Source organism: Equus asinus, chromosome 15 (genome assembly GCF_041296235.1).
Source record: "Equus asinus isolate D_3611 breed Donkey chromosome 15, EquAss-T2T_v2, whole genome shotgun sequence".
Lineage (NCBI taxonomy): Eukaryota > Metazoa > Chordata > Mammalia > Perissodactyla > Equidae > Equus > Equus asinus.
Window position 1 is genome coordinate 17,794,260 of NC_091804.1, and position 26,761 is coordinate 17,821,020.

At 43.0% G+C, this 26,761-nt stretch overlaps 1 protein-coding gene and 1 long non-coding RNA gene across 18 annotated transcripts in view; one reads left to right on the forward strand and one right to left on the reverse strand.

Moving 5' to 3' along the window:
- The window catches only part of SHLD1 (shieldin complex subunit 1), an 85,216-nt gene that overhangs the window by 32,974 nt on the left and 25,481 nt on the right, over positions 1–26,761 (reverse strand). For 5 of the 17 annotated variants that reach the window (XR_011494577.1, XR_011494576.1, XR_011494578.1 and 2 more), the window contains one exon: positions 21,108–21,340. The exons of 10 other annotated variants lie outside the window; for them this stretch is intronic. Coding sequence is in view for 1 of the 7 variants with exons in the window: in XM_070485597.1 (XP_070341698.1) it covers positions 22,186–22,286 (101 nt within the window). In the remaining 6 variants the exon portion in view is untranslated. 2 more of the 17 variants (XM_070485597.1, XR_011494574.1) reach the window with 2 other exon arrangements.
- Positions 5,464–25,018, forward strand: LOC139040308 (uncharacterized). The gene is made up of 3 exons (XR_011494581.1): positions 5,464–6,764; positions 16,065–16,424; positions 23,045–25,018. It is a non-coding gene; the product is annotated as an uncharacterized lncRNA (long non-coding RNA).

Genomic DNA, 26,761 nt, shown 5'->3' on the forward strand with positions numbered 1-26,761 from the left:
CCGAAACCACCCTCCAGACCACAACATGAAGCGCACCGTAATGAGTCTGTAAGGAAATCTAACTGGAGGCAGGGTAAGACTGCAGAGAACAAGCGTATTTGGGCTGGATCCTGTGAATCTGTAGTACTTCTCCAGGCCTAGAAGGAGAGAAGGGAACTCCTGGGGAAGGGAATGGGCATGAAAAGTTGAAAAGAGGCATAAAGGTCACGGTGTGTTTGATGAGCAGCCTACAGACTGGCTGAGTGGCAGGGGAGGAGACCAGAGCATCATGGGGGCAGAGGCAGAAGGGCCTACGGGCGTGGGCCAGACCAAAAGCCATCATGTCTCAAGGCTGAGGGGGCTGCAGACCAGCAGTACCCAGGGCACTGTGCAGATGTTTTCCACCTACCCTCTGGTCTAGATCCACTCTCTACCTGGTTCCACCCTGCTCTGCCCTGGGAGGCTGATTAAATAGACTGCATCGATGAGCACCTTGCCCTCTGTGTTGGAGTTGGGAACTACGGGGAGGGCTGGCAGGAGATGCAAGGAGGGAGAAAGGTGAGATTGGACTATTTACTTCCCTGGCTCCCTTCTTGGGTAGTTGCCATGGGCTGGCTACATCCCTCCACCTCCACCAAGCTCACAGCTCCTGTCAGGCAGCCCACTCATCACGGCTCCTGTGAGCGTGCTCTCTTGGTAGTGCTAGGCCTGTAGACTACTGTGCTTCCCCCTGTGGTTCCCTCACACCTGCCCACACCTTCGTACACAATCTCTCATTAAGCCTTCCTCCAATTACGTGGCTCGACTGTGTTACCTGTTTCCCACCAGCACCTGCATTAATACAGTCATGCAGCAAGGACATCAGGGGGCGGCTAATGAAGCTATTAGAGGCAAATGCAAAGAGAGAGATGCCTATGGGAGCAGGCGGGGACTAGGGGACAGACGGTCATGATGACAGTGAAGAGTAGGGAGAGGGGGAAGATGGAACAACAGCCTAGCCACAGACCACAGCACTTATGTGAAACCCACCATGGGCCAGGCACTATTCCACAGGCTTTAACATAGCTCATTTGACTCTTACAGCAAAAGGTCACAAATGACGTTTAATAACCTTAAAAAAGATGCCTTATGAGGCATCCCACTTAACAGATGAGGAAAATGAGGCACAGAGAGGCTGAATGACTTGCTCAAGGTCCTAAGCTAGAAAGCGATGAAGCTCGGATTCAAATCCAGGGATGTCTAGGACAGAGTCACATTCTCAACCTCTGTGCAGGACTGACCGCTCTGGCAGGGGCACAGAAGGGGACTTCAGAATTCAAGATCTTGGAGGCGGCAAGGCCCTGGTGATGACAACTCTCAGAAAATCATCTGTGTAGATTGCTGAAGTAAGGCTACTTGGAGAAAATCTTGCTGCCCTATACAAACTCTGCTCAGTGACAATGCTGAATCTTGTGCAGGTATCAGAATGGCAGAACTTTCCCAAAAAACTGACCACGTCCAAATAAATTACAGTTGTTTCTGCTATCAAACCATCAAACCATAATTATGTTCCTAAGAAACCTCACATTATCAAAAAGCATATCATATAAATAGTTATTTCAACATGAGAAAAGGAGGATTGTGGTTAGAGTTGATAAAATTAGATAATTTTTCCTGTAGGAACTTTGACAATAAAGTTTAATTATATTTTGTTACCATCAAAAAATAATAAATGGCTTGATCACAGACCAACAAAAGAGAACCAAAGCAAAACCTGAACAGCAGAGAAAAATAACCTGCAGCCAAGTTCACACCCACTGTAGGTAAAGAAAAGCCCTTGATGCCACCTGGCCTCCGGCCACTCACACAGGGCAGCAACGCTCCCCTGCGCTCTGCGGGCAGATGCTTCTGTCCTCCAGGCTCAGGATTGTCTCTGATGGCACTCACATGACAACCCCTAGTGATCCAGAAAATGCAAATTGTGCTTCCCACATAGTCAAATGCATAATAACCAGTTCTGGGAATGCAAACTTATACCATAAGGAAAATATTGCTCAATAATGTTTGTTTCAGGTCTCTTTCAGCAGACCAGACCATGAACACAACAATGCTCTAGAAAGTGCTCTGAGAGTGCCAGAGACATGTAACAACTGCATGGCATGTCTCATGACATCCTAAATGGCATCTCACCATTGTAACTCAGGCTGTCTTCCTTCGGCCAGCAGGCCAATGCCAACACATTCCTGTTAATATCAGAAATAACTCCCATAGCAATCATTTCCCTTTCCTTAAGGAGAAAGAGAGGAAGGGAAAATATTCCCTAGTCAGACTCAAATATTCTTCACTTGCACTGGGGGCTGTCAAGCATGCCAGCCTAGCCGAGGCTATAATGAGCAATCCAATAACAAGCTCTTACAAACGTCATTTGGGGGCCTGCAGCCACACAGCGGGCGTTCGATAATAGCTACTGACTGTATTGACCAGCCTCTGCCTTATTCTGTTCTTCCTGAATATGCCCATGCTGGGTCCCATGCGCAGTAAAGACGGGGCTATAGAGAATGGTCCATTTCTGCAGTTGTTCCCCTGATATCAGAGGCAGGTTGCCATGATTACGTGTACACGCAGCTTTTCCATGCAAGACGTGGCAGCTGGTGGATGACACTTGTTAATCAGTGATGTTCCCTACATTCACATTAACAGGAGCCAAGAAAAGCTGAAACTATGGCAAATACTTATCCTTTCAGGTTCAAACTCTTAATTTGTTTTAAAGGCATACACCCTCTCTTTGGAGTTTACCAGGAGAGATTCAATAAAGTACTTTAGAAGGGATGTGGTTTAGCTAGGTGGATTGTCAGTTTTAAAAATTTCCTATTTCCCTGATGCCTCGGCATCCCCACAAACAGGCTGTGGGCGACCAGGCGCACGGCTGTGATAAAGCTGGTCCCTGCTACAAGCTTCCTTCTGGCCCGCCCCTGACTGTGACCGAGTGACATTCAGATACATCAATAAAATCTTCTCATGCCTTTTGCCTGTGTGGGGATAGGGCCTGACCCCAGTAAAGGCACTTGCTGCAGGTGCTCACGCTCTCTCGGTTCCCCGCTTGCTTGGTTGAGTCTGCTCCCCGGGTACTCCTCCCCTGTGGCCCCCTGCGTGGCCTGCCTCCTCTAAGACCTGTAAACATAATAAATCCTTTCCTTTCATATGCCTCTCCAAGTGCAATTTCTGTGGCTCTGTTGCAATCATCTTTAAAGACTCCACAAGGGGGATTTACTCCCCCATATACACACACTCAACCATCCAGTGGTTTTGAAAAGGAAGTGAGGGCCTCTGATGACTGTGGTAGTCAAGGTATGTATACGGGCCACAAGAATTGATCCACATCCTTAGACGTGAAAAGTGCAATCCGAACATTAGGATTTGGAAAAGGCAACCTAAATTTTAGCATCTTCAAATAAAATTGAGAAGACACAAACGTCAATGCACATTGTAGAAAATTGGAGATTTCACCATAAAATTGTTCCATGGGTACCTTTTCCCCTTAAAGATGCAATCTTCATGACTACTAATGAACCAGCTACGTGTAGTGGTGTAACCATGGGCCTACTAGGAGCAGTTCATCTGACCTCACCTTATCAACAGAGTAATTAAGAGCTGTCTTTCAGGAACTGAGAGTCCCCCCCTTGTCCAGTTCAGGCCGGTTGAGACCACCAATCCATCAATTGGGCCTGTGCAAATGCCCGACAAGTGACCCTTTTGACATCAAGGGGCTGAAAGCTCCACCCTCAGATCACACCAACACCGCCATTTGTGAACATGCGTCCTGTGAGGAGCCGTGAAGCTTGATTACACTTGTGCAGATCATCAATTACCTCACTTCTTTCCTCCAGTCATCTATCTCCACACTTCAGACGGCCCTGCCTTTCATCCCATAAATTGTGCCCCAAGCCCTGGATCAGGGAGACAGATCTGAGGGCTCATGCCTCCTGTCTCCTTGTAGATTGATTTTGCAACAGAGCTGTTTCCTTTTCCCAAAAGCTGATGCCATAATAATTGGCTCTTTATGTGCATTGGGCAAGAGAGTCCCAATTTTGTGCAGTAACACTGGTATCTTAAGTGCAAGTTTTAAAGCAGGTATCTATGTATTCTGCTTGGTTAACAAATGTCCATTTGTAGACCTTTCATGCAATAGAATTCAAATTATTCATTAAAACAAAACAAAACAATGATATAGGAGAAAATTGCCTTCCTGGATAGGAATATAGAATAGCAACATTTATGGATTTCACAATAAAGAATTCAATTCTTTACATGAAAAAAAAAAAGCAACCTTCATCTTCTAAAGACAAGGTTGGGAGCCGGCTGCCTGCAGGACGCGCGCTTTCTGGTCTATTCCTCCACGCTGACTCTACAAAGGGCAGCTTGCCCCTGTGGGCAGGGCCTGTGTTATTCAGAACCGCCTGTGGTTCCTGAAATTCCTCAGTTATGGCTGACATAGAGGAGAGGGTACGTTCACATCCTGCTCCATTCTACTGCAAGTAGTAGCTCTGAGAGTGTCTCCCTTTTTTCCTTCACATTGTACTACCTGTGCCCCCAAATCTGATCGCCTCTTCCATGAGCACACAGCTAGGCTGCCTTTGCCAGCCTCCCTTGCTGCCAGGTGTGGCCATATGACTAAGCCCATAACAAGTGCAGTGGTAAGTGTGTGGAGGGGTGAGTAGAGGGTGGGTGGGAGGAGAGGCAAAAGCCTGGCTGGAGTGGTTTGGAGAGAAATTGGGAAGGGAAGAATGGAGACAGCGGGTCTAGCCAAGTTAGATGTATTTTTCACGGCCCTTTGCTATAAAAAGGAAGAGAGAAATGGAGCTGTAGCTGAAGAGCAATGTGAGTCAAGGGAGGATTTCTTTTTTGAGATGGGAGATATTACAGTACGTTTTATGTTGCTAAGAATGAACAAGTCGAGAGGGAACAATCAATAATGCAGGAGAGAGGAGATAACTGGAAGTGTGATGCCCGTGACCAGGAGAGAGGAGACAGGGATTGCCCACAAGTGGAGGGACTGGCCTTAAACAGGAGCAAAGACAATTCACCCACTCTAACAGATGGGGGCACCTGGGGACCAAGGCAGGTGGTCAAGGATGAGAAAGCTTTTTTTCTCTTGTTTGGCTTTTCTCAGTAAAATAAGAAGCAAGAAGTAAAGTTATGGGCTCATAGAGTGATCCTTAGAAGAGGCAGATAAGACCCTGCTTCCTCTAGACCCGGCAACAACAGCCTCAGGCTGGACCAGTGGGGGCGCCAAAGTCCACCGGGCCGCCCCACTCCCAGGCCAAGAACTGCCGAGCCCTTTTCTTTTTCTTTCCTTCTCTCTTTCTCCCTCTCTCTTTTAGTGATTTATTTATTCATCTATTGCCATTGCAGGTTCATAGTCATGTTGTGAGCTGAAGTTTGTTGTGAGTTTCAGCAAAACGATATAGTGCATAACATTAAATTAATGCTGTTAATTTATTAGTTTTATTGTTTATTGTTTTGGTTTTATAATTGTATAAACACCATAAGCCAAAGGCATTTTTTGATCTTAAGTGTTCTCAACAAATACCAACATACACACAAACAGTTAACTATGTGAGGTGATGGATGTGTTAATTACTGTGATCTTGATAATCATTTCACAATGTACGTGTATATCAAATCATCACATTGCACACTTTAAATATAGACAATTATGTTTGTCATTTATTCCTCAATAAAGCTATTAAAAATGTCAAGCCCATTTCTAAGGAGAGGAAATAGTTGGGAAACCTGACCTAGCAGCCAGGAAGGAGCAAAAGAAAATTCTCAGGAATCAAGACCAGGGAGAGTAAAACTACTAACCTTTTAACCATGCTTAAAAAACTAAAAATCCTTGATCCATTCACTCAAAATTTCCCTAGTGAACACTTCCTACTCACTGAGAAAATTACTAATGCCCCAATAGGAAAAATAGGCTAAGGACATTTTCAAAGAATTCATAGGTAAAGAAACGTGAGAGGCCAATACATCTAAAAAAGTATTGCATATCATCCATAGAGTCAGAAAGCAGAACGGTGGTAGCCGGGGCTGGGGGAAGAGGGAAACGGTGAGCTCGTGTTTCACGGGTACAAAGTTTCAGTTTGGGAAGATAAAAACGTTCTAGAGATGGATGGTGATGATCGCTACACAACAGGCGAATGTACTTAATGCCATTGAACTGTAAACTAAAAATAGTTAAAATGATAAATTTTATGTTATGTGTGTTTTACCACAAATTAAAAAATAATGCGTTTCATTGGCAAAGAAATGCAAATTAAAACAATGAGATGACACTTCGTACCCAGACTATATCCTCAGTGAGGACCCGCAGTGAGTTTCCATTCCTGTGGAATGAGTGCATGTTGCCAGGATGCAGGGAGATGAGCCCCCTCCCAGCCTGGTGGGTGGAAGATAAACAGGTGTCATTTTCCTAGAGGGCCATGGGACTCAAATACTTTGACTCTGTAATTTATCTGTCAGGAGTCTATTCTAAAGAAAGAATCAGCAGGCAGGCTCAGAATATCTAAGTGTGTACATAGGAATCCACTACATGCTGGAAGGCTGAGAGGGCGCCATCAGCGGATGACAACTTGGAGGAACGTCTGGAAGGTACAAAGGCAAGACAGAGTGTGAAACCCAACAGTGCGGGCACCCACACCCTGCCTGGCTGAAAGAAGATGGCACACGAAAAATGAGTTTCCCAGCAGAAATCGGAAATGATCCTACCATGAGAAGCAGGAGAAGCTGGAAGGAGAAAAAGTGGGGTAAGGAGAGGAGGCGGTCGGTCTGGATATTATTTAAAGGGATCCGAAGAGTTGAGACAGTAACCGCCCAACACACACAATAAATATGCATCTTCTCAGAGTTGCCAGCTCTGGTGTGTGTGTCAGCAGAATGCAACACAAAACCTGTGAGACATCTATGGTCACAGCGGCATTATGTATAAGAGTAAAAATAATAATAGCCAGCAAAAACGATTAATAAATTATGGCACATCTATATAACGGAATGGTTTTCAGCCACTAAAAATGACTTTTTAAAAATTTAAATGATATAAGAAAAGGCTCACAGTATAATATTTAAATAAAATTGAGACAATTGGCAAAAACTGAATCAGGTCTGTGGATCAGATAATAGTTCTGTATAAAGGTTGGTTGATCCTGATTTTGATAACAGTACTGTACTTACATAAGAGAAGGTCCCTGTTTTTAGCAAATATACACTGTACTAAAGTATTTACAGGTAAAGGAGCATTATGTCTACAGTGACTGAAACGAGTAAGAGAGAAAAATAATAAACAGAGAGAAGATGATGAAGCAAATATGCTAAAATGGTAACAACGAGAGAATCTGGGTGGAGAGTATAATTTTGTAGAAAAGCAACTAAACCAATAAAAAAAAGAGCTAACAATATGGACAGGTAATTCACGGGAGAATAAATAAAGATGTCTAATGAAAGCATAGGGTGATGCTCAAGCTTACTAATAATCAGAGGAACACAAACCAGAACAATGAGTTCTTGTTTTTCACCCACGTCAGCAAGAATGTGGGAAAACAGGCAGTTTTAGACACTTTTGGTACAGCCTTTTGGAGTGTTATCAGCAGTTACCTCACAAATTTGGGAATGTGCAGGCCCTTTGACACAGAAGTTCCATTTATAGGAACCTATCCTACAAAGGGAAGACAAGCAGCATGCAAAATTACACATAGAGTATGATCCTTATTTGGTTAAACAAAATAGCTCAAAGTAAATCACAAAAGCGGTAAAAATTAATGATTATCGCCAGGTTTTAAAAAGGAGACTGTTTTCTTCTCAGCATCCTTTAAATACTATGAAACATTCAAACACACAAAAGCAAATACAGTAAACCCCCATGTAGCCACCAACCAAAGCTAACACATGTTAACAGCTGTAAGAAAATAAATCGGTAGTTATTTGAAGACCATCCTAACTTCTTTCCACCCTTTTCCTCCTAGAGTTTCTTCTTTATCCACTTTCTTCTTTAAGTTCTTCTAGCTTTTCCACTGATAACCTATTAACCTTATAACAACCACAAGCCTTTTCAAAGCGCAGTACTGAATGCAAATAAGCAAATCGCCCACTGCTCATTATGTCCAGGGGACTTTGGTAACTCCCTCTGATGATGCACTTGTTACGGAAGAAACTGTGGGATTGTCAGGCACCTCCACTCGCACGCCATAGGACAGGCTAGTTGTAGAGCTCTGAGTTGAAATACAAATGACATTTGGGAACCAGCAGCTTTTCCATTTGAATGCCCAGGTGACTCCTCAGAGGAAGACAGCAGTCGCAACATGACCAAGGAAGGACTGTGCTGATCCCCTTTCTTTCTAGCCCAGTCACTTTGTTACTGATGAGGAATTTAAGGTCCAGAGCAAGCATTTGACTTGCTCAAGACCAGACCCCAGGTCTGCTATGGGGGAGAATAAAGGAAGGGCCTTCCCAGGAGCCTAGCACTGGATCCCTTTCTCTCCCTTTTTGGAAAATGAGGATTCAAAGGTGCCCCAGACCACAGCTTTGAGGTGTTCCCAGGATGTTCCACTGATGTCCCTCCTCAGATTTCCTGCACCTTGAGCCCAGCCAGTGCCCCCTTCATTGGACAAAGAAGAGGCTTTTCCCATGTACCTGGATCCCTGGTCTTGTTCAGGTTGACATTTGTTCATCCAAACTTAAAAGTCTTCTTGGGGGCCAGCCCCATGGCCGAGCGGTAAAGTTCACGTGCTCTGCTTCGGCGGCCCAGGGTTTCGTCACTTTGAATCCTGGGTGCGGACATGGCATGGCTCATCAAGCCATGCTGAGGCGGCATCCCACATGCCACAACTAGAAAGACCCACAACTAAAAATACACAACTATGTACCGGGGGTCTTTGGGGAGAAAAAGGAAAAAAAAAATCTTAAAAAAAAAAAAAAAAGAATTCATTCATATTTAAAAAAAAAAGTCCTCTTGGTGATCGATCCTTGCCTCTCAGGTGTCAGCTCTTTGGCCTTATAGTATGATAAGGAACTATCCAATTGACCTCATTGCTGGGACTAAGAGACATACACACAGCCCCATAGTGGTAGGTTGTCACCCTATATTTCACAAGAAAATGGACAACAAAAGCAGTAAATATCAGCTCTCCTGAGCCAACATGATGAACTTTTAAATGAAATTTTGCCTGACTAATAGCCCACGTGGCAACCATCCTCCAAGATGGCCCCCAGGGATCCCCATCTCCTGGTATTCACATCCTTGTGTAGTCTCCTTCCACACTGTACCAGGGTTGGTCAGGGTGACCCATAGAATACTGCAGAAGTGATGTCTGTCACTTCTGAGACTAGGCTATAAAAAGACAGTGAGCTTCTGTTTTGCTCTCTGTCTCATCACTCACTCTGGGGGAAGTCAACTGCCGTGTCTTGAGGATACCCAGCAGCCCTGTGGAGAGGAACTAAAGACTCCGGACAAGAGTCACATGAGTGAATCTTCTTGGAAGCACTGCATCTGGCTCCAGTCAAGGCTTCAGCTTGACTGCAACCTCATGAGAGACCTTGAGCCAGAACTCCCCAGCTAAGCCACTTCCAGATTTATGACTCCCAGAAACGGTGAGACAATAAATGTTGTTTTAAGCCACAGAGTTTTTGGGTAATTTGTTATTACTCTCAATAGATAACTAAGCTCCGTATCCTTCAATATCCAGTATGCTATAACAAAGTTTTTACCAAACTGTATTTTAGAGGATCAAAAACGTTGGTCACAGACTTCCACATAATTTTAAAGCCCTTTATTCAATATATTTATAATTGAGGGATCCATATTTTTTATTTTCTCAGTTGATGAAACTCAGATAGTAAAAGATTTTTCAAAGGACTAAAAATTGCTGCCATAACCTCCAATACCCAAGCAAATTGTGTATTTCAAATAAGGAGTGGGAAACTCTTTATTTTATGGGGCTTTAGGGTGTCTGCCTTCCCGGTAGGCTCTCCCTGACCAGCCTGCTGGAATCCTCTGTGTAGCTGTCAGAAAGCTCCAGATCTAGGACGATACATCAGGATTGTAGCTACGGCCTTTGTCATCCCTGGTTTCTTTCTCCAGGACACTGTAAATCAAAGGCCCAGGCTAAAGTTATACATCAAACCTGGAGATGAGAAGAAATGACCAAAGGAGACATAAATAAAAGCTTTCCCCTGTGAGACAGTACGGCAGCGGGCTCAGTTTCCATTTAACATCAACCTGAAGTAACATTTTCCCTTCTTTTCTTTATGAACTCTACCTGGTCTTTCACAACTATTCTTTTTTAAACCTTCTCATGACAAACAACTCTGAGTTGGCCTGGTAAAAATATCACTGTGGGAGGATGTCTTCCAATCTGAACATTTCAGAGGCTGGTTTCTTAGGTTTTCTATCACTGGATGGTAAATTCCAAGGGGCAGAGACTGCATCCAGCTCACACCTCACCCCAGGAGCTGGCACAGGGCCTGGCATATAATAGCTGCTCGCTGAACAATCTGATGAATAAATGCACTGAGAGGTCTCTGAAGGCCTTTCAATCAATCAAAGGGTATCAGCTGAGTGCCTATGGGTAGAGCAGGTACAAGGAGCTCTAAGGGCCAAGAAACTTAACATGGCATATACCTGAAGGACTTACAAAGACTGTCAAGTCTTCCTTCTGTATCTGCTGGAACCCAGTAGTTCTTTAGGCATAAACACAAAGGTGTGACTGTCTTAGCAAGTTACATGATGTTTTAAATATTCTATGTAGTTTCTGCAATGCCTGAAATCAATAACATTCATTGAGTACTTACTATAAGTGATGAAGGCAAAGCAGTTATAAAGATGGTCATTACCTTTAATAAGCAAAGTTTGGGACTGGAAATAATAGATAAGGGTAAGAGTATAGATTATTTCTTTTCCTTCTAATGTTCTGTATTTTCAATTTCTCCTATAACTGGCATCTCTTGATTTAAAGTCAGAAGAAAATAATGGTACTCCTGAAGGGGTGGAATAAGGTGGAAGGGGGAAAAGTATTAGGCAAGTCAATAAAAATGAGTCAGGGAAAGGCAACCCCTGATGGTAAACCGCAATGAGTAAGAGCACAAGCGCTGGAGTCTGCAGATCTGGGTCCAAATCTCAGCATTGCGGCATACTAGCTGCATCTCTGGGCAGATAACTTTGCCTTTCCAAGCCTCAGTTTCCTGACCTGTTAAATAGGGATAATAGTGTCCTCTTTAGGTAGAGAATGAAGATGAAATGAGATAAACACTGAAGGCTCTCCACACTGTGGAAAGGACAGAGTAAATGCTGGCTATTATTTCAATATTACTATGGGTGACAGTTAGTGATATCTGAAGTGACTCTTGGGGTTACTACAGCAGCTCCAATTTCTCTCCTGATACACAGCTACAGAGCTTCCTCTGACCCCATTCTTCTACCACCATCCTATTTAGTTTCTCTTTTCTTTGCTCCACTGCCCTCATCTCTGCCAGGGGTAACCAGTAACACCCTGTTAAGTGGGGCAGGGCCAGGTCATGGGACCCAGGGTTCCTGCCATCCCACCAACTCAGTATGTGATTTCAAGCCTCTTACTCACTCTTGGCAACTCTGTGTCACCTAACCTACAAAATGGGGACAAGATCCCTGCCCTTACTTACTACCAAAAAATACTGGGGGGAAAAAGAACTAAAGAAATAGCCTCTGGCAATGACAAAGTAACTGGTACCAGACGTGCCCTTTTGCTGTAAACAACTAGAAAACTGGAGACAATGTATAAAACAACTGTTTTCAGATATTGGACACAGGTAGTATAGGACTTTGATCCCTGAGAGAAGGGAAATAAGTAAGATGTGCCTACAATTGCCCCAACTCTCTGCCTTGAGGCACTTTGTAGACCACAGTGTGGGGAAGGGAAATCCAAGCAGAGGGCAGCAGTCTCTTCACTGAGGAGACCAAGAGCGGAGTCTGAGGTACTTGAAATCTGCGAGGCAGAGTCCTTGAGAGAAGGGGAAGGGAGCTACGCAAAGAAAGAGCTCCAGAAATTGGCTCAGGGACTCTTTTGAGTCTCACTGAACACCAAGCTGTGCTACTTAGAGAGAAACTCCATAAAGCCAGGCAAAGCAAGGGAGCTGAGCTGAGCAACTCCCAGAGCTCATGCAGGGCTGGGAGACATGCCTGTTCTAATGCCAGAGTGGAGGGACCTTGTTGAACACCTGGGATGTTCAGTAAAGACCCAGAAAGGCCACACCTTAGTAGTAAGTTAAACCAGCCATAATCTCCCTAATGAGCTTAAAAAAAGAGCCTTGAAACCATCACCTTCATCAGCAGATAACTTAACTGCCTACTCAATCAAACTTCAGTACTTTTTAAAGACAGCAAAATCCAGACATTCAACAATGTAATATCATGAAGTCCAGCATCCAGTAAAAATCACTAGACATGAGAACAAGTAGGAAAATGTAACCTATAAGCAGGAGAAAAATCAGTCACGAGAAACAGATCTTTGAAATGACAGAGATGATGGAATTAGCAGGCAAGGATTTGAAAGCAGCTGTTATAAATATCTTCAAGGTTTTAAAGGAAAACATGAACACAATGACAAAAGAAATAGGAATATCTGTGATGGTTTTTAAACTGGCCCTTTTATACTGTCAAGCATTTTAGTCATAATTATTAGTTCTTGAGCAGAATGTGAAAAAAGTATGAACTAGGGATCAAATGAGGAGAACAAGTTCCAGCTCCAGTTCTGCCACTATCTTGCTATGGTCCTCAGCTCCTCACTTGCATTTTCTAGACTCACACCACCTCTTGTTTACCCACAGACATCAGATCCCTGAAGAAACAGACTTCACTTCTTCAGCATTTCACTTGAAATCAACCTTTCATTTACAGTCAGATTGTATTTGGCAAACCTGGGTTTGCACAGAAGAACTTTGTTATATCTGAAGAGGAATCTTCCATTGAAGATTCTTGAATCTACATGCCCTGGGAATCCTTTTGTAAAAGTAGGAAATTTCTATTCAAGGAAAATGTATCTTTGTGGTACTACATTGACAATAAAATCACCAAAGAATTTAAAAAAAAAAATGTAATTAGAGAATAGAAATTTCTTTTAAAATACTTACATTTGTGTTCAATTCCATGACCAAAAAATTCATGGGCCTCAAATTCTACCAGTTATGCTATTACTTCTATATAGAAATAAATCCCTAAGTACAGGAAGAGAAGGGACCCATGGCATCCCATAAAGTGGGATAATACTGAGAAGGGATTTTCAACGGCTATGGGAGAGTCCTTCTTCTAGAGCAGGGGTTGGCAAATATTTTCTGTAAAGAACTTGATAGTAAATATTTTAGGCTCTGAGAGCCACATATGTTCTCTGTTGCATATTCTTCTTTGCTTTCTTTTCTTCCTTCCTTTTTTAAAAAAAACTCTTTAAAACTATAAAAGCCATTCTTAGCCTGAAGGCTGTGCAAAAACAGGCCTTGGGTCAGATTTCGGCCATAGGCCATAGTCTGCCATCCCCTACTCTACAGTCTTACTTAAACACCATTGGCCTCCATTTCAGACGTTACTGAATTAGAATCAGAATTTTAACCGGATCCCCATATGATTGATATGCACATCACATTTTGAGATGCACTGCTCCGAGGCAGTGGTTTTGAAACTTAGCTGCATATTAGAACCACCTGGGAAGCTTTTAAAAAATCCTGATCCCTAGGCTGCCCGCCAAACCAATTAAATCAGAGCTTCTGGAAATGGGTCCCAGGCATTAATAGCATTAAAGTTCCTCCCAGGTGATGCCAATGTGCAGTTAAGGTAGAGAATCGAGGTTGAAGAGGCTCACTTAGCACAATCAAGCTTACCAGCAAGCTCATCTGCTAGTAGAGACAGCAGCCCAACGCTCCCCCAGGCCCACTCCCTCTTAGGGGTGAATTGATTCTAGAACCACAGAAACCCCTAAGGAGCATGAGTCGGGAAAAGGAACTTTAGAGCAAACTCTTGATGTCTCCTTCCAGTCCTCTGGTGGTGTGTGCCATTAGAAAAGTCATTTTGGAAATACAGAACTTACTCAAAAGGATGCTACCATTTTAGCCTCAAAAGGTAAATATTTAGCTAAAAGTAGATAACTCATTCATCTTTTTTTTTTAAAGATTGGCACCTGAGCTAACATCTGCTACCAGTCTCTTTTTTTTCTTCTTCTCCCGAAAGCCCCCCAGTACATAGCTGTATATTCCAGTTGCAGGTCCTTCTGGTTGTGCTGTGTGGGACGTCCCCCTCAGCATGGCTTGATGAGCGTGCTAGGTCTGTGCCCAGGATCCAAACCAGTGAAACCCTGGGCTGCCCAAGCAGAGCGTGTGAACCTACCACTCATCACTGGGCTGGCCCCTCATTCATCTTTTTTGACTTTGGAATTATGTTAAGGAATTAATTCTATAGGGCTGTGCTCAGAAGCATTTTAAATTCAGGAACATTTAACAGAAAATATGCAGATATTCCTAAATAAACCACCATTGAGTGCTCAGTACTTTTCTTCAAGACTCTTGGGTCCCAAACAACAATCTCATGGATGAGACTTACTTTTTCCAGTGTTAATAAATATTTAACACCTTTAAAGATGCTTTTTGGATCGATACCCAGACTGCCATGGAGGAGAAGCAGTAATAGATGTTTTGAGAAAAGTTGGCTCATTTCTTGGTATAAAGTCCAAAGCAACCACTTCACTCAGTTCCTATTGCTTCTTTCTTTTTGCTTTGTAATTTGAGGAAATAGTGCTGTAAATACATGACTTTTTCTCTATTTGCTCTTTTCTGATATTTGTATTTCCTCCTCCTCCAGAGAAAAGTATATAAGAGGCTCTTTATCACAGAATTAACTTTAAAAGCAAAAGAAAAACATATTAATTTACTCCATTAATACTAAAATCCTCCCAGATGTTACCTGTCAGAAAGGCCTTTCCTGGCCATGGTGCTTAAATTACACTGCCATCTCCTATCTTGCATTCCTTTTCTTCATAGCACCAGCTGATACCTTATTTATTTTTTTGTTTTATTGTCTAGCTACCCCTTCTATACCCCCTCCAACTGTGACCCCAGTACCTAGAATAAAAGCTCCTTGAAGGCAGGGTCTATATCGGCTTTGTTCAGTGGGTATCCCCAGTGACAAGCACAGGGCCTGGTTCATGGTAGATGCTCAATAATCATTTCTTGAAAGGATGAGTGAACAACATCTACTACATTTTAAAGAATCCAGTCATTAGGGGTTCAGATAAACAACCAGATACAATATGGAGAAAACAGAAAAGAACTCAGCAGGTCGGCAAGGCATAATACTCATGAGAGTGATACAGAGGGCAAAGTTACTTCTCATTAACGTAAGATTTACTCTATAAGGCAAAGAGACGATTTACCTGAGCTTGAAGCTTAGTGTAATCTACTAAAAATATGATCCACAAACCTTACAGAAATCTCTCCACCAGAGAAAATTTAATCCACAGAAAAGAATAGCCCTGTTGTCCTACAAGAGGCCACTCATTCGCTCGTCCAAAGATATCAGAATTTTTAGAAATGGAAGTAGCAACTCTTAAATTTCATGCATCATAATCTCTAAGCAATAGTTATCAATAACACTTCTTACCCTTTTCCAGTCGCCTATTAAGCACCAGGGCACAGGAAGCAGTGCTTTATACGATATGGATGTCAAAGTGTCCTGAGCACGGGACTATAGACTCGCGCTAGGCCCTGAGGAAGTTCTCACCAGTCCATGGCCAAGTGAGAAACTGGTGAATAGGGAGGGCTGCTTGTTATCTTGGGATTAGTCTTTCTTCCATTTTGGATATTAAAATATCCTTTCTTTTACGAAATGATGGTAGATTTGTGAAGTTAGTGATATAGATCTTTCCTTGGCAAAATAAAAAGTTGGGCTAAATTACGTTGGTCCTCAAAAGAGACAAGGAGGAGGGGAAGGAAGAGAAACGGGAAAAGGAAGAATAGTCTAGGACTCATGGACATATATTATCTCACCTTATGCTCACAGCAACCCTGTAAGATAAGGATTAGTAATTTCTATTTTACAGATGAGAAAATGAAGACTGAGAGGAAAAAGAAACTTGCCTGGGGTCACACAGCTGCCAAGTGAAGGAGACAGAATTTGATGCCAGTCTCCAGATCCAAATTGCATTTGTCTACCATTCTGCTGCCAAAGAGAGACCAGATTAGGACTAACACCTTTCACGTTAGAGATACCTTATTTAGGCAACTGGAACAGAAGGGATTTAAAACTCCTGAGATTTTTGTCTGTTTTGTGAGATTTCACCATTTGGAGGGCATGCATTTTCCAATTTGATAAGTAAAGGTTTCAACTCTCAGTGCCACTGGCTGTGGTCCTGCTGTCCTGTGATTTGGTGAGAAGGAAGATGCTCCCTCCAAGAATTAAGGTAAGCCAGGAGACATCCATCCTGTAACTCACTGTCACCGAGGGAGCAACGTGATCTGGGGCATCTCTCTGAGCTGCAGTCTCTTTGTCTGTATTTGAGAATAAGCCCTTTCCTGCTTTCCCTCAGGCTTATTGTGTGGAGCAAATACTTTGTACAGATCACCACTCAGTAAACATCTATTTAAAGAGAGCTGCATGAATGAACTAATGCTGTATATGACTGCCACAAGACAACTAAATGTCTAGGCTGAAATGTTATTATGTTATTAGAGCTTCTCAGAATTGGATAGATAGATTCAAAGCACAGGATCTTAAAAGCCAGGGCGCCTGCAGAGTGGGCCAAGGATTGTATGACAGAAGTATGTCTGGTGGTAGGGGAAAGAAAGAATCAATGGATGACATATCTAAAAGAACATCTTACGTTTCTACTGCTCATCCTTACCCCACTTCAAAGTTCTATTTGCAGTGGCAGAATAATGGGATATTTTAACACTTAGAGAGACCCTGTAGATAACTCAGACGAATGCACTCATTTCACAAAAAGGTATTAAATGGCTTGCCAAAGGTCCCACAGCAAATTAAAGAGGCAATAGTGAGATATTAGAACTCCTATTTCCTGATTCCCAACTAGCCCAATGCTAACATCAGTCCACCATTGATATCAGTCCCCTTAGTTACTTAATGTGTAACAATACAGTTTTTGGCAAAAGTGCAGCACATGATAAACTAGATACACTAGAGAAATGAAATAACAATGAGACCTCAGTATGAGTCATCACTGTGTAGAGCAGGGTTTCAGAACCTCACACTATCGGGCTGGATAATTTTTTCTTGGGGGCAAAGGAAGCTGTTCTGTGCACTGTAACAGGTTTAGTGACATTCTTTGCCTCCACTCCCTAGATGCCAGTAGCATATGACAATCAAAAGTGTTTCCCAACCTTGCCAAGTATCCCCTGGGGCACAAAATCACCCCTAGTGGAGAACTGCTGTAAATACTTGCTGTCTACACAAATGAAGGAGGATGGAAGCAGGTGTTATAAGATATAAGAAGAACATAGCTAGAAGAAAACTTGTCCTGGGCTAAAGCTGGAGCTGCTGAGAGCCAACACACTGGGTCATTCTTGGTGGCAGAGTGGCAGCCCCTTTGGGAACAAGCTGGACTGTAACACTAAGGCCCACCTCACGGGAGACACATAGCTTTTCCTACATAGATGCCACTAATCACACACCTGATATAGAGATGAGCGCATAAACGGAAATACAAATTTAACTGAACTCAGAGCAAATGTATCTAATTCTAAGGATCCATTTAAGGAGAGCCATGTCAGTTAATGCTATCAAGATTTACTCTCAACAGCAGTTAGTACGCATTTCATGGAATTAAAATGGGTTGTCTATTTTTGTGCAAACAAGTACCTTCAGATCCTTTCTATTATTTAGCCATACATCTAGTTCTTTAGTGATTTTTTAAAAGCTGTCATTTTAATCACTTATGAACACAGTTTATCCACCCCCAACATTTCTCACCTCCTCTTATGAGAAATTATTCTTTTTTAGTTCCACCTCTGGAAGTACATTCTAATGATGTATGTGCCACAGCTCAGTATCTGGCACTATGGCAACTCATTAAAAAATGCCACCCCCTTAAATCCCTTCATAGGGCATTAATTTGATGTTATAAAACATATTTTACCATGAATTAACTCCTAGAAAATAATAAGATTAACCTAACTGGCTTCTATAACACTTCCACCATACGGAAATGTGTTTCTTGTACATTTTCAAGGAGATCTTTTGTTAGTCATTAGGCCACATTATAAATATTCTCTGCTAAAATCTACTAAATCACTAATATTTAAAATACAGCAATATATGGAGGTGGCCCAGTTGCATAGTGGTTAAGTTCACGCACTCTGCTTTGGTGGCCCGGGGTTCGCCGGTTCGGATCCAGGGCACAGACCTACATACTACTTGTCAAGCCAGTCTGTGGTGGTGTCCCACATACAAAGTACAGGAAGACTGGCACAGATGTTAGCTCAGAGACAATCTTCCTCACCAAAAAAAAAAAAAAAAAAAAGATACAGCAATATAGTTCTCCAGATATGATTCAGCTAATGAGAATATTCATTTACCAAATGCATTGGGTAAGATACGTCTGAGGAAATCCACTACAAGATTGAGAGTAAAAGCGTGGGTACAACCTAAACATCCATCAACAGACATCACATTAAATAAATTATGGCCCAACCATACAGAGGAATAGCATGCAGCCACTAAACATCTGAGATTTTCATGTGCTAACATGGTAAGATGCCTTGATATAGCATTAAGTGCAAAGAGTAAGATACAAAATGGTATGTATGGTAAAACTCCATTTGTATTTCTAAAAACTAAACATATGTTCTATTTGTGTGTGTGTAATATATGTGTGTATGTAGGTATATGTCTGTATAGCTGTATGTATGTATATGCTTATAATTGCATAGAAAATATCTGGAAAGATACACGAGTTATTTACGATTACCTCAAAGGAGAAGTACTGGGGAGACCCAGGACTTTTACATTTCATTTCATACGCTTCAGTACTATTTATTTTCATAACTTTTTTTTAAAGAAAAGGATGACCAGTGCCTTCATTACAAATATCATAGCTATCATACAAATACCAGAGTGAGGCCCTCCCTCCGAAGACTGGGAGCAGCGAGTCTAGAACAAGAGCAAGATACGCTCAGATTTATTCTCTCCAGCTCGTGGCCTGAAATCACCAATGGCTTCCAGGGAGCATGCACCCTGAAGCCTGACAAAGAAAGACTATATGCTCAAAAAGGAAGTCTAAGGGGTCCCTCTTTTCCAGCAATGTTAAAATCATCCTAGGGGCGGGCCCCATGGTGGAGTGGCTAAGTTTGTGTGCTCTGCTGTGGCAGCCCAGGGTTTCACCGGTTTGGATCCTGGGTGCGGACATGGCACCGCTCATCAGGCCACGCTGAGGCGGCGTCCCACATGCCACAACTAGAAGGACCCACAACTAGAAATATACAACTATGTGCTTGGGGGATTTGGGGAGAAAAAAAGCAGAAAACAAAAAGAAGAAGATTGGCAACAGTTGTTAGCTCAGGTGCCAATCTTTTAAAAAATTAAAAATAAATAAATAAATAAAATTATCCTAGGTTGACTTGCCAAATTGGGAACATTCCACAGAAATAGGTCTCTAACTTATGAAACTGCTTTAAATAATGCAGTGTTTTATATATATATATAGGGATGGGTACTATTTTCAGAAGTTACGAATTTACAGTATATTTTTGGATTTTAACTTATTTTTAAACCAAAGTGATATCATTGTGCCAATTTTGAATCACAATTCAAGCACAGGCAAACATGGCCAAGAGCTGCCCTCAGCCCAGCGCAGGAGAGGGACACCAGGCAAAGGCCCGTTGAACAGAGGCACAGCCCTGCAAGGCTCCAGCTGAAAGCTGCGGGCACCGTCCTGGCACATGGCTGCTAGCCAGCGTGATCATGAAGAAAACGACTATTCAAGGCAGAAAACTACAGGTAATGGTTATAAGACCACTCATTTGCTCTCAGGTACTAAAAGCAAGTCTTGCAGTGGAAAGACACAATGTGTGGTGTTCTAGTGGAGAAGGTGGTGACAGAGGGCTGGCAAATGTCACTGCCACCACTCTGCACCTTCTCCCACCCCAGCTTACTCAGTTCATATCCCCTGGGCACACACAAACAAGAACACAGGTTGTAAATAAGGAACGTTGGTATCTTAACTGATCAGCATGTCATGGACAGGCAAGATGACTATGAAAGTCAGCCCTCCCATCATTCTGCAGTGACACAGTGATCAGGAATCTCTCTGTCCGTGGCCAGCAACCTCAACAGCTCCTGGGACAACTCTGTGGGCCTCTGTTCCACTTCCATCAAAATTCTATTATATGGTTTCTTTTAGGCCTAAACCTAATTCCCTGAGATGTTGAGAGGTAGTTTATCAAAACTGCACGCCTAACTAGTAAGAGTAGAAATGGACACAAGGCATTTCTTGCAGATAATCCACTTCTCCACAGTAATACAGGAAAATGATCAGTGCTTCTTAACCATCACAAGGGATGGGATCTATGATAGAAGAAAAAGAGACAAGCAAATGCTCTAATGTTCAACAGGGAAGAAGGTACAATCCATAAACCCAGACATTATGGAGCACTGATCCTGATGCTTAAGCAAGAGTTAAAAGCATGGGGGTGGGGACCGTCATTTGCGACACCTATTGTGTGTCCAACTCCATTGGGGAGGTATTATTGCCCCCATAAAACAGACGAAAAACCCGAGGCTCAGCGAAGTTCTTTAACTTGCCTAAAGACACCAAGCAAAAAGTGATGAAGTCCTTCAGACCCCAAAGGCTGTACTCTCCCCATTCAACACAGAAACAGAGGTCACCAGGAGCCACCGTCAGTCCTACCATGTTAGGCCCATGTCTGTCTGATCACAAATTTAGCAGAGTTCAAGCATTTATATGCTTACTTTGTTGTCTGCCCCAAATAATCTACCTTTCAGCCCTTTTCAAGAAATTGAAAAATGTACCACCTGTAGAAAGACCGAATTTCTTAATTTGGGGAAAACAAAAGGGGGATCAGGGCACTGACTGACAAAGGAGAGTAAGAGGGAAACACAATCGTCTTACCGCAGCTTCATGACTGTGAGACCAAGAGTTGGGCGTTAAGGTACAGCTTTCCCAGGTCGAGACAACACTATCTTCTGGGAGGGCGAAAGGGCATTTGGGTTAGTGTTGCCAGATTTCTGTTTTTCCCTCAGCTGGCCACTGTGGAAGGTTGCCAGGGCTCCTGCTGCCTGGACTCCACCAAGATTTCCCAGGCAGGGCAAAGGCTTGATTTCAACACCAGCACACAGCCCTCTCTGCGGCAAACAAATGACAAGGAGTCTTTCAACACGCAGAATCTCTTGGGTTGTTTATTAGGTTTTTTTGCCCTGCCTTCAAACACTTCAAGTTTTCCAAGTCAATAAGAATTATCTCCTGCAAAATTGGATAAGATCTCACTTTTTTTTTTTTTCAGATTGGCCCCTGAGCTAATATCTGTTGCCAATCTTCTTTTTTCTTTCTTTTTTTCTTCTTCTTCACCCCAAAGCCCCCCCCCCAGTACATAGTGGTATATTCTAGCTGTAGGTCCTTCTGGTTGTCCCATGTGGGACGCCGCCTCAAAGTGACCTGATGAGCGGTGCCATGTCTGCGCCCAGGATCCGAACCGGCGAAACCCTGGGCCACCAAAGCAGAGTGTGTGAACTTAACCACTTGGCCACAGGGCCGGCCCCAAGATCTTGCTTCTCAACACAAATTTCTGTTGGATGCACCAGTACGTGTTTCCAGGCAGACACCTTCATCAAGTGCAATTTCTGCCATGGAATTCCTGGGATATGTTAGGCTGTAAGTGAAACGCCCTTGTAGAGTCACAGATCAGCTGTAAGATAGTGGAAGATTACAGGATGTGACAGACCTCGAGCAAACAAAACTGGCCTGCAGGGACCATAAAGTCACGTAAAAAACACACAGGAGACAGTGTAAGCTAGATTATTTTTTTCTTGCTCTAGACTAATGTTTTGCATTAATTTTATTGATCCAGCCATAGGAACAGACAGCTTCCTCTTTTGATTACAGAGGCAGGAGGCAGGCTCCCAGCTCCCAAACAGCAAGCCCACCACCACCTCCTTTTGTTATTCTTGTTTCATTCCTTTAAATGTTCAAGTCAAGGCTTCTCGGTGCTTCCCCTGAAACCACATAACTCATTTGAAGCCCATTTTTTTCTGAGGAAGGCTTTCATTCTTTCTATCAGATTCTCAAAGGGATCTGCAATCAAACAAGGGGAAGCGCAAATGTCTTCAAGGCTCTCCAGTCTTCAGGAATGTTTCTACTTAAATACAGACCTCTTGAGGGGTGTGGTGTGGGCTTCTTGACTATATGCTGAGGACAGGGAGAAGGGAAGGCCAGGGCTGGTCATCAAGCCAGATGGGAGCCAGAGCAAAATGGAACCCATTTCACTTTGTCCTGGCACTGGCCCAGGCCCTGTTGTGTGTGTGACAGAGAATTCTACGGTGTAACCATTAGAAGAAACCTCAAGAAGCACTGCTGCTTTACAGGGTGCGGAATGAAGGAGCCACTTGGTTACGGGGCAGCATTGCAAATGGCAGTCACTGACAAAGACCTGGTTATACTGCCTAGTTCTACCCATCCTGTGTGGCCTCAGTTAAATGACCTAGCTGGGCCTCAGTCTTCTCAACTGTAAAATGAGAATGAAAACAGTATCTCTCCACTTACTTACTGGGATAAGGCCAAGTAATCACTCAATAAATGTCAGCTATCATGACTACTATCGGTAGGTATACTCCCTTTAAAATCATTTTTTGGTGTGACCTTTACAGTGAGCACTTCCTGAGGGTGAGAGATTTATCACGATCCCTGTGTTAATTCTTCCATTTAAGAACTTGTGGCCACGTGTGTTAAAAGTTTATTCTTAGCTTTGCTACTTAACTATTTCAGAACTTCTATCTTCAAAGGACCAAAGCAAGTTATCCCTCCACATTTTTCTTATATCCTATTTTCTACAGATATCACGTGAAGTCTACAAGCATTTGAACATTTCTAAGCTCAAAAGACATAACGACAAGGTGGATTTTCCAAACTCTCCACTGACAACACTTCCTGGATAAAACTGTCTGTCTATTCAGGATGCTCTGAACCTCTTCCAGTGCTTTCATAACTACTCTTTATTTTATTTGTGCGTTTCTTTCTTTATTTATACCCCTACCTTTTCCCATCAAGGGCTGAAGGTGGCTTTAAGGACACACAAACGAAAGCAAGATGGCATAAAATAGAGAGCCGAGGAAGAAGAACAAGGAAGAAAGAAACCCCAAATCCCTGGGCATTGGGAAGAAAAAGGTATTATTCCTGCTTCCCAGAGAAGGGAACCAGGGCACAGAGCCACTAAACGCTTTTTGAAGCTATGCAGGTTAAAAGCTAGAAATAACCTGAGCCCAAGCCAGCCCTAAACACGACATCCTGGGACTCTGGAGTATTGGGACATTGACTTAAAACAAAAGAAACCAACTCAAAGAAACCACCATCCAGGTCAGCAAAGCTGGGGCAGACAGACGGGGCCTCTTTCGGGAGAAGTCCTGGGAGCTGGATGTGGATGGAGCTCGGAGGGGCAGTGGTGCTGACAGCAATGATGATGATGGAGACCATAGATCGGGTACTTAAAAACTGCCAGGCACCATTCTAACAACATTCTCAGCATCATCTCATTTAATACTCATCACAATGCCTTATGACGTAGGTACTACTATTATTCAAATTTTGCAAATGAGGTCCAGAAAGATGAAGTAACTTGTCCAAAGTCCTCGAGTGTGTGCGTGGCAGATTTGGACCCAGGCAGTCTGACTCCAGAGCTCCTAACTTCTAGTGTCTCCAGAGACTCAGCGCAGACAGAGGCCACCCACAGGAGAGCTGGGCCTGGAGGACCAGGGACATCCTTTCACAAAGCTGAGAGGGTGAGACGAGCAGGCATGGGGGTGAGCCAAAGAAGTTGCAGGGAGAAACGAGGACTCAGCCAGAAAACAAGGGAAGTCGGAATCTAAATCCCCCTGCCTTTTATTTGGATTCTGGCAGCTTGCTGAGCAGGAGAAATTCCTTAAAGTGACCTTACAAGACATCTACTTGTTTCAAGACATAACCTTGTTTCCAAAACCAACCTTATCTGTGAGATAGGATAATGGGATGATGATAATAATACTACTAATAATAATTTTAAACAGTTCTTCCTGTGGTTAAATTTAGAGCCATCATTCAATCAATTAATATTTCCAGAGCACACACTATGTACCAGGCACTGTACTAGGCACAATGGTTTTGAACACAGGGGCTATACAGAAGACTTTATGTAATTTCCATAGCACATTAAATATTTTTTAAACATTAAAAAAAGTCTAAATTTTATAATTGAGCACTCCTAATTCTTCCATCTCTGAAATACGAGTGGGTATCAACTTCCCAGGCTATTCCCATTACAGTTCTCCAGTACATTACTGGTTTTTTGTACAGGGTCCCCTCCTCCTCCCTATATCTTCAAGAGTCACTCATACCTTCCACAGTTCTTCCCTGTGCTCACTTCTAGCTGTGGCTTCTTCCTTCCATCAGATTCCCCCTACTTTGACCTTTGAAGGAGTCAGTAAAGCTATATGCCAAATATTTTCAATTCTCTCCTCTCCAGGCCAGGATTGTTCTTCCTGGCTCCTTCGTGGAAATGGGGTCATGCCTATAGTCGCGGGCAATGGAATGTGAGTAAAAGGGATTCTTGATGCTTGTCACTTTCAGGAGGGATCATTGAACTGCCAATGCGAGGCCCTCCAGAGTCCTCTTTTTCCCCCTACGGGGCAATGGCAATATTTGAGATGGTCCCTGGGTCCCATGCTAACAGCCCAAAATTAACATGTAGAGTGGGTGAGAAATAAACTGCACAGTTTGTTTTGTTTGTTTGTTTTTTTGAGGAAGACTAGCCTTGAGCTAACATCTGCTGCCAATCCTCCTCTTTTTGCTGAGGAAAACTGGCCTTGAGCTAACATCCGTGCCCATCTTCCTCCACTTTATATGTGGGACGCCTACCACAGCATGGCTTGTCAAGCGGTGCCATGTCCGCACCCGGGATCTGAACTGGCGAACCCCAGGCCACCGAAGTGGAACGTGCGCACTTAACCACTGTACCACTGGGCTGGCGGCAAAACTGCATAGTTTTAAATTGCTTAGATTTGGGGGTGTTTGTTGCCATAGTGTAACTTAGCCTCTTCTGACTGACACAGTCTTTTAGTGAGGCTCAAGATTTCTGATGTACAGTGATCACTTCTTCTTTTCCAGGAGATAGATAGAGATAGAGACAGAGACATAGGGACAGAGCTACAGCTAGAGTTAGATAGAGATAGAGACACATATAGACACAGATATAATTTTTCTAGTAATTTCTTAGAGTTTGAGGTGGGAGGAAGAGGATGGAATGTGTCCCCTACCAGCCATCCTGATCCAATCTCTGTATATAAATTATTTAAATACAAAAGTAAATAGAAGCTGCAGCTTCAAGATACCTTAGAGAAATCTCACAATTTAAATCTGGAAATATACAAATGAAAGGATTTTTTTTAAATCTATGAGATGAGAGACACAAATGATGTCTTGGAGTATAAAAAGCAATATGCTCTATATGAACTTACAAGACAGTATGGGAAGAATCTTTGCTCTAGCTCAGGGTTTCTCGACCTCTGAACTATTGACATTTTGGCCCAGAAAATTCTTTGTTGTGGGAAGGGCTGTCTTGTGCATTGTAGGATGTTTAGCATCATCTCTGGCCTCTACCCAATAGATGTCAGTAGCTCTGCCCATCTCCCCAGTTTTGACAGTCAAAAATGTCCCCAGCATTGCCAAACATCCCCTGGGGGACAAAATCATCTTCAGTTGAGAACTGCTGCTCTAGCTATAATCACAAATAGACTTAAACCTCTAGTTATAATCACCAATAGACTTGGATAACAATTTTCTTTCACAAGAGATTAGACGGTATCATGTTTATGTACTGACACAAGTGTTGTTCCAGTGCCACACAACTGGATCCAAGACAAATCAGTGCAGGCTCTGATGTTTAGACCAATGACGTCTCACCACCTTTTTCAGAATTACTTCTGGGGCATGAACCTTGAGCCTGTGAGTGTCCTTTTAGAAGATTTAGACTCAGGTCAGGTAAATTTAAAGGAATGTGGTGTTTATCCTACAGTAAGATGGCCACTAATCAACACTTTCCCTCCCAGTGTGCACATGCCATTCCTGCATCAAGAGTGGAGTCAACTCCTTCATCCCCTTGAATCTGAGCTGGTCTGTGACTGCTTTGATGGATAGAAAACAAGAGAGATAAGGCAAGCCCTTAAGAGGATTGATAGTTTCTGCTTTTCCTCTCTTGGAAGGTTCATTCTTGGGATTCTCCCTATTGGGACTCAGCCACCATGTTGTGAGAAGCCAGAGCCACATGGGATTGGAGAGGCCATGTGTACGTGCGCCAGTTGACAGGCCAGCTGAGCTCCCAGCTGATGGCTAGCACCAACTGTCAGTCATACGAATGAGCGATCTTGAACATTCCAGACCATTCAAGCTCCCAGCCAACATCACACGGAGCATAAGAACCACTCAACTGAATCAAGTCAACTCACCAAATTGTGAGCTAACAAAATGGTTGTTGTTTCACACCATGAAGTTTGGGAGAAGTTGGGCAGCAGCAGATAACCAAA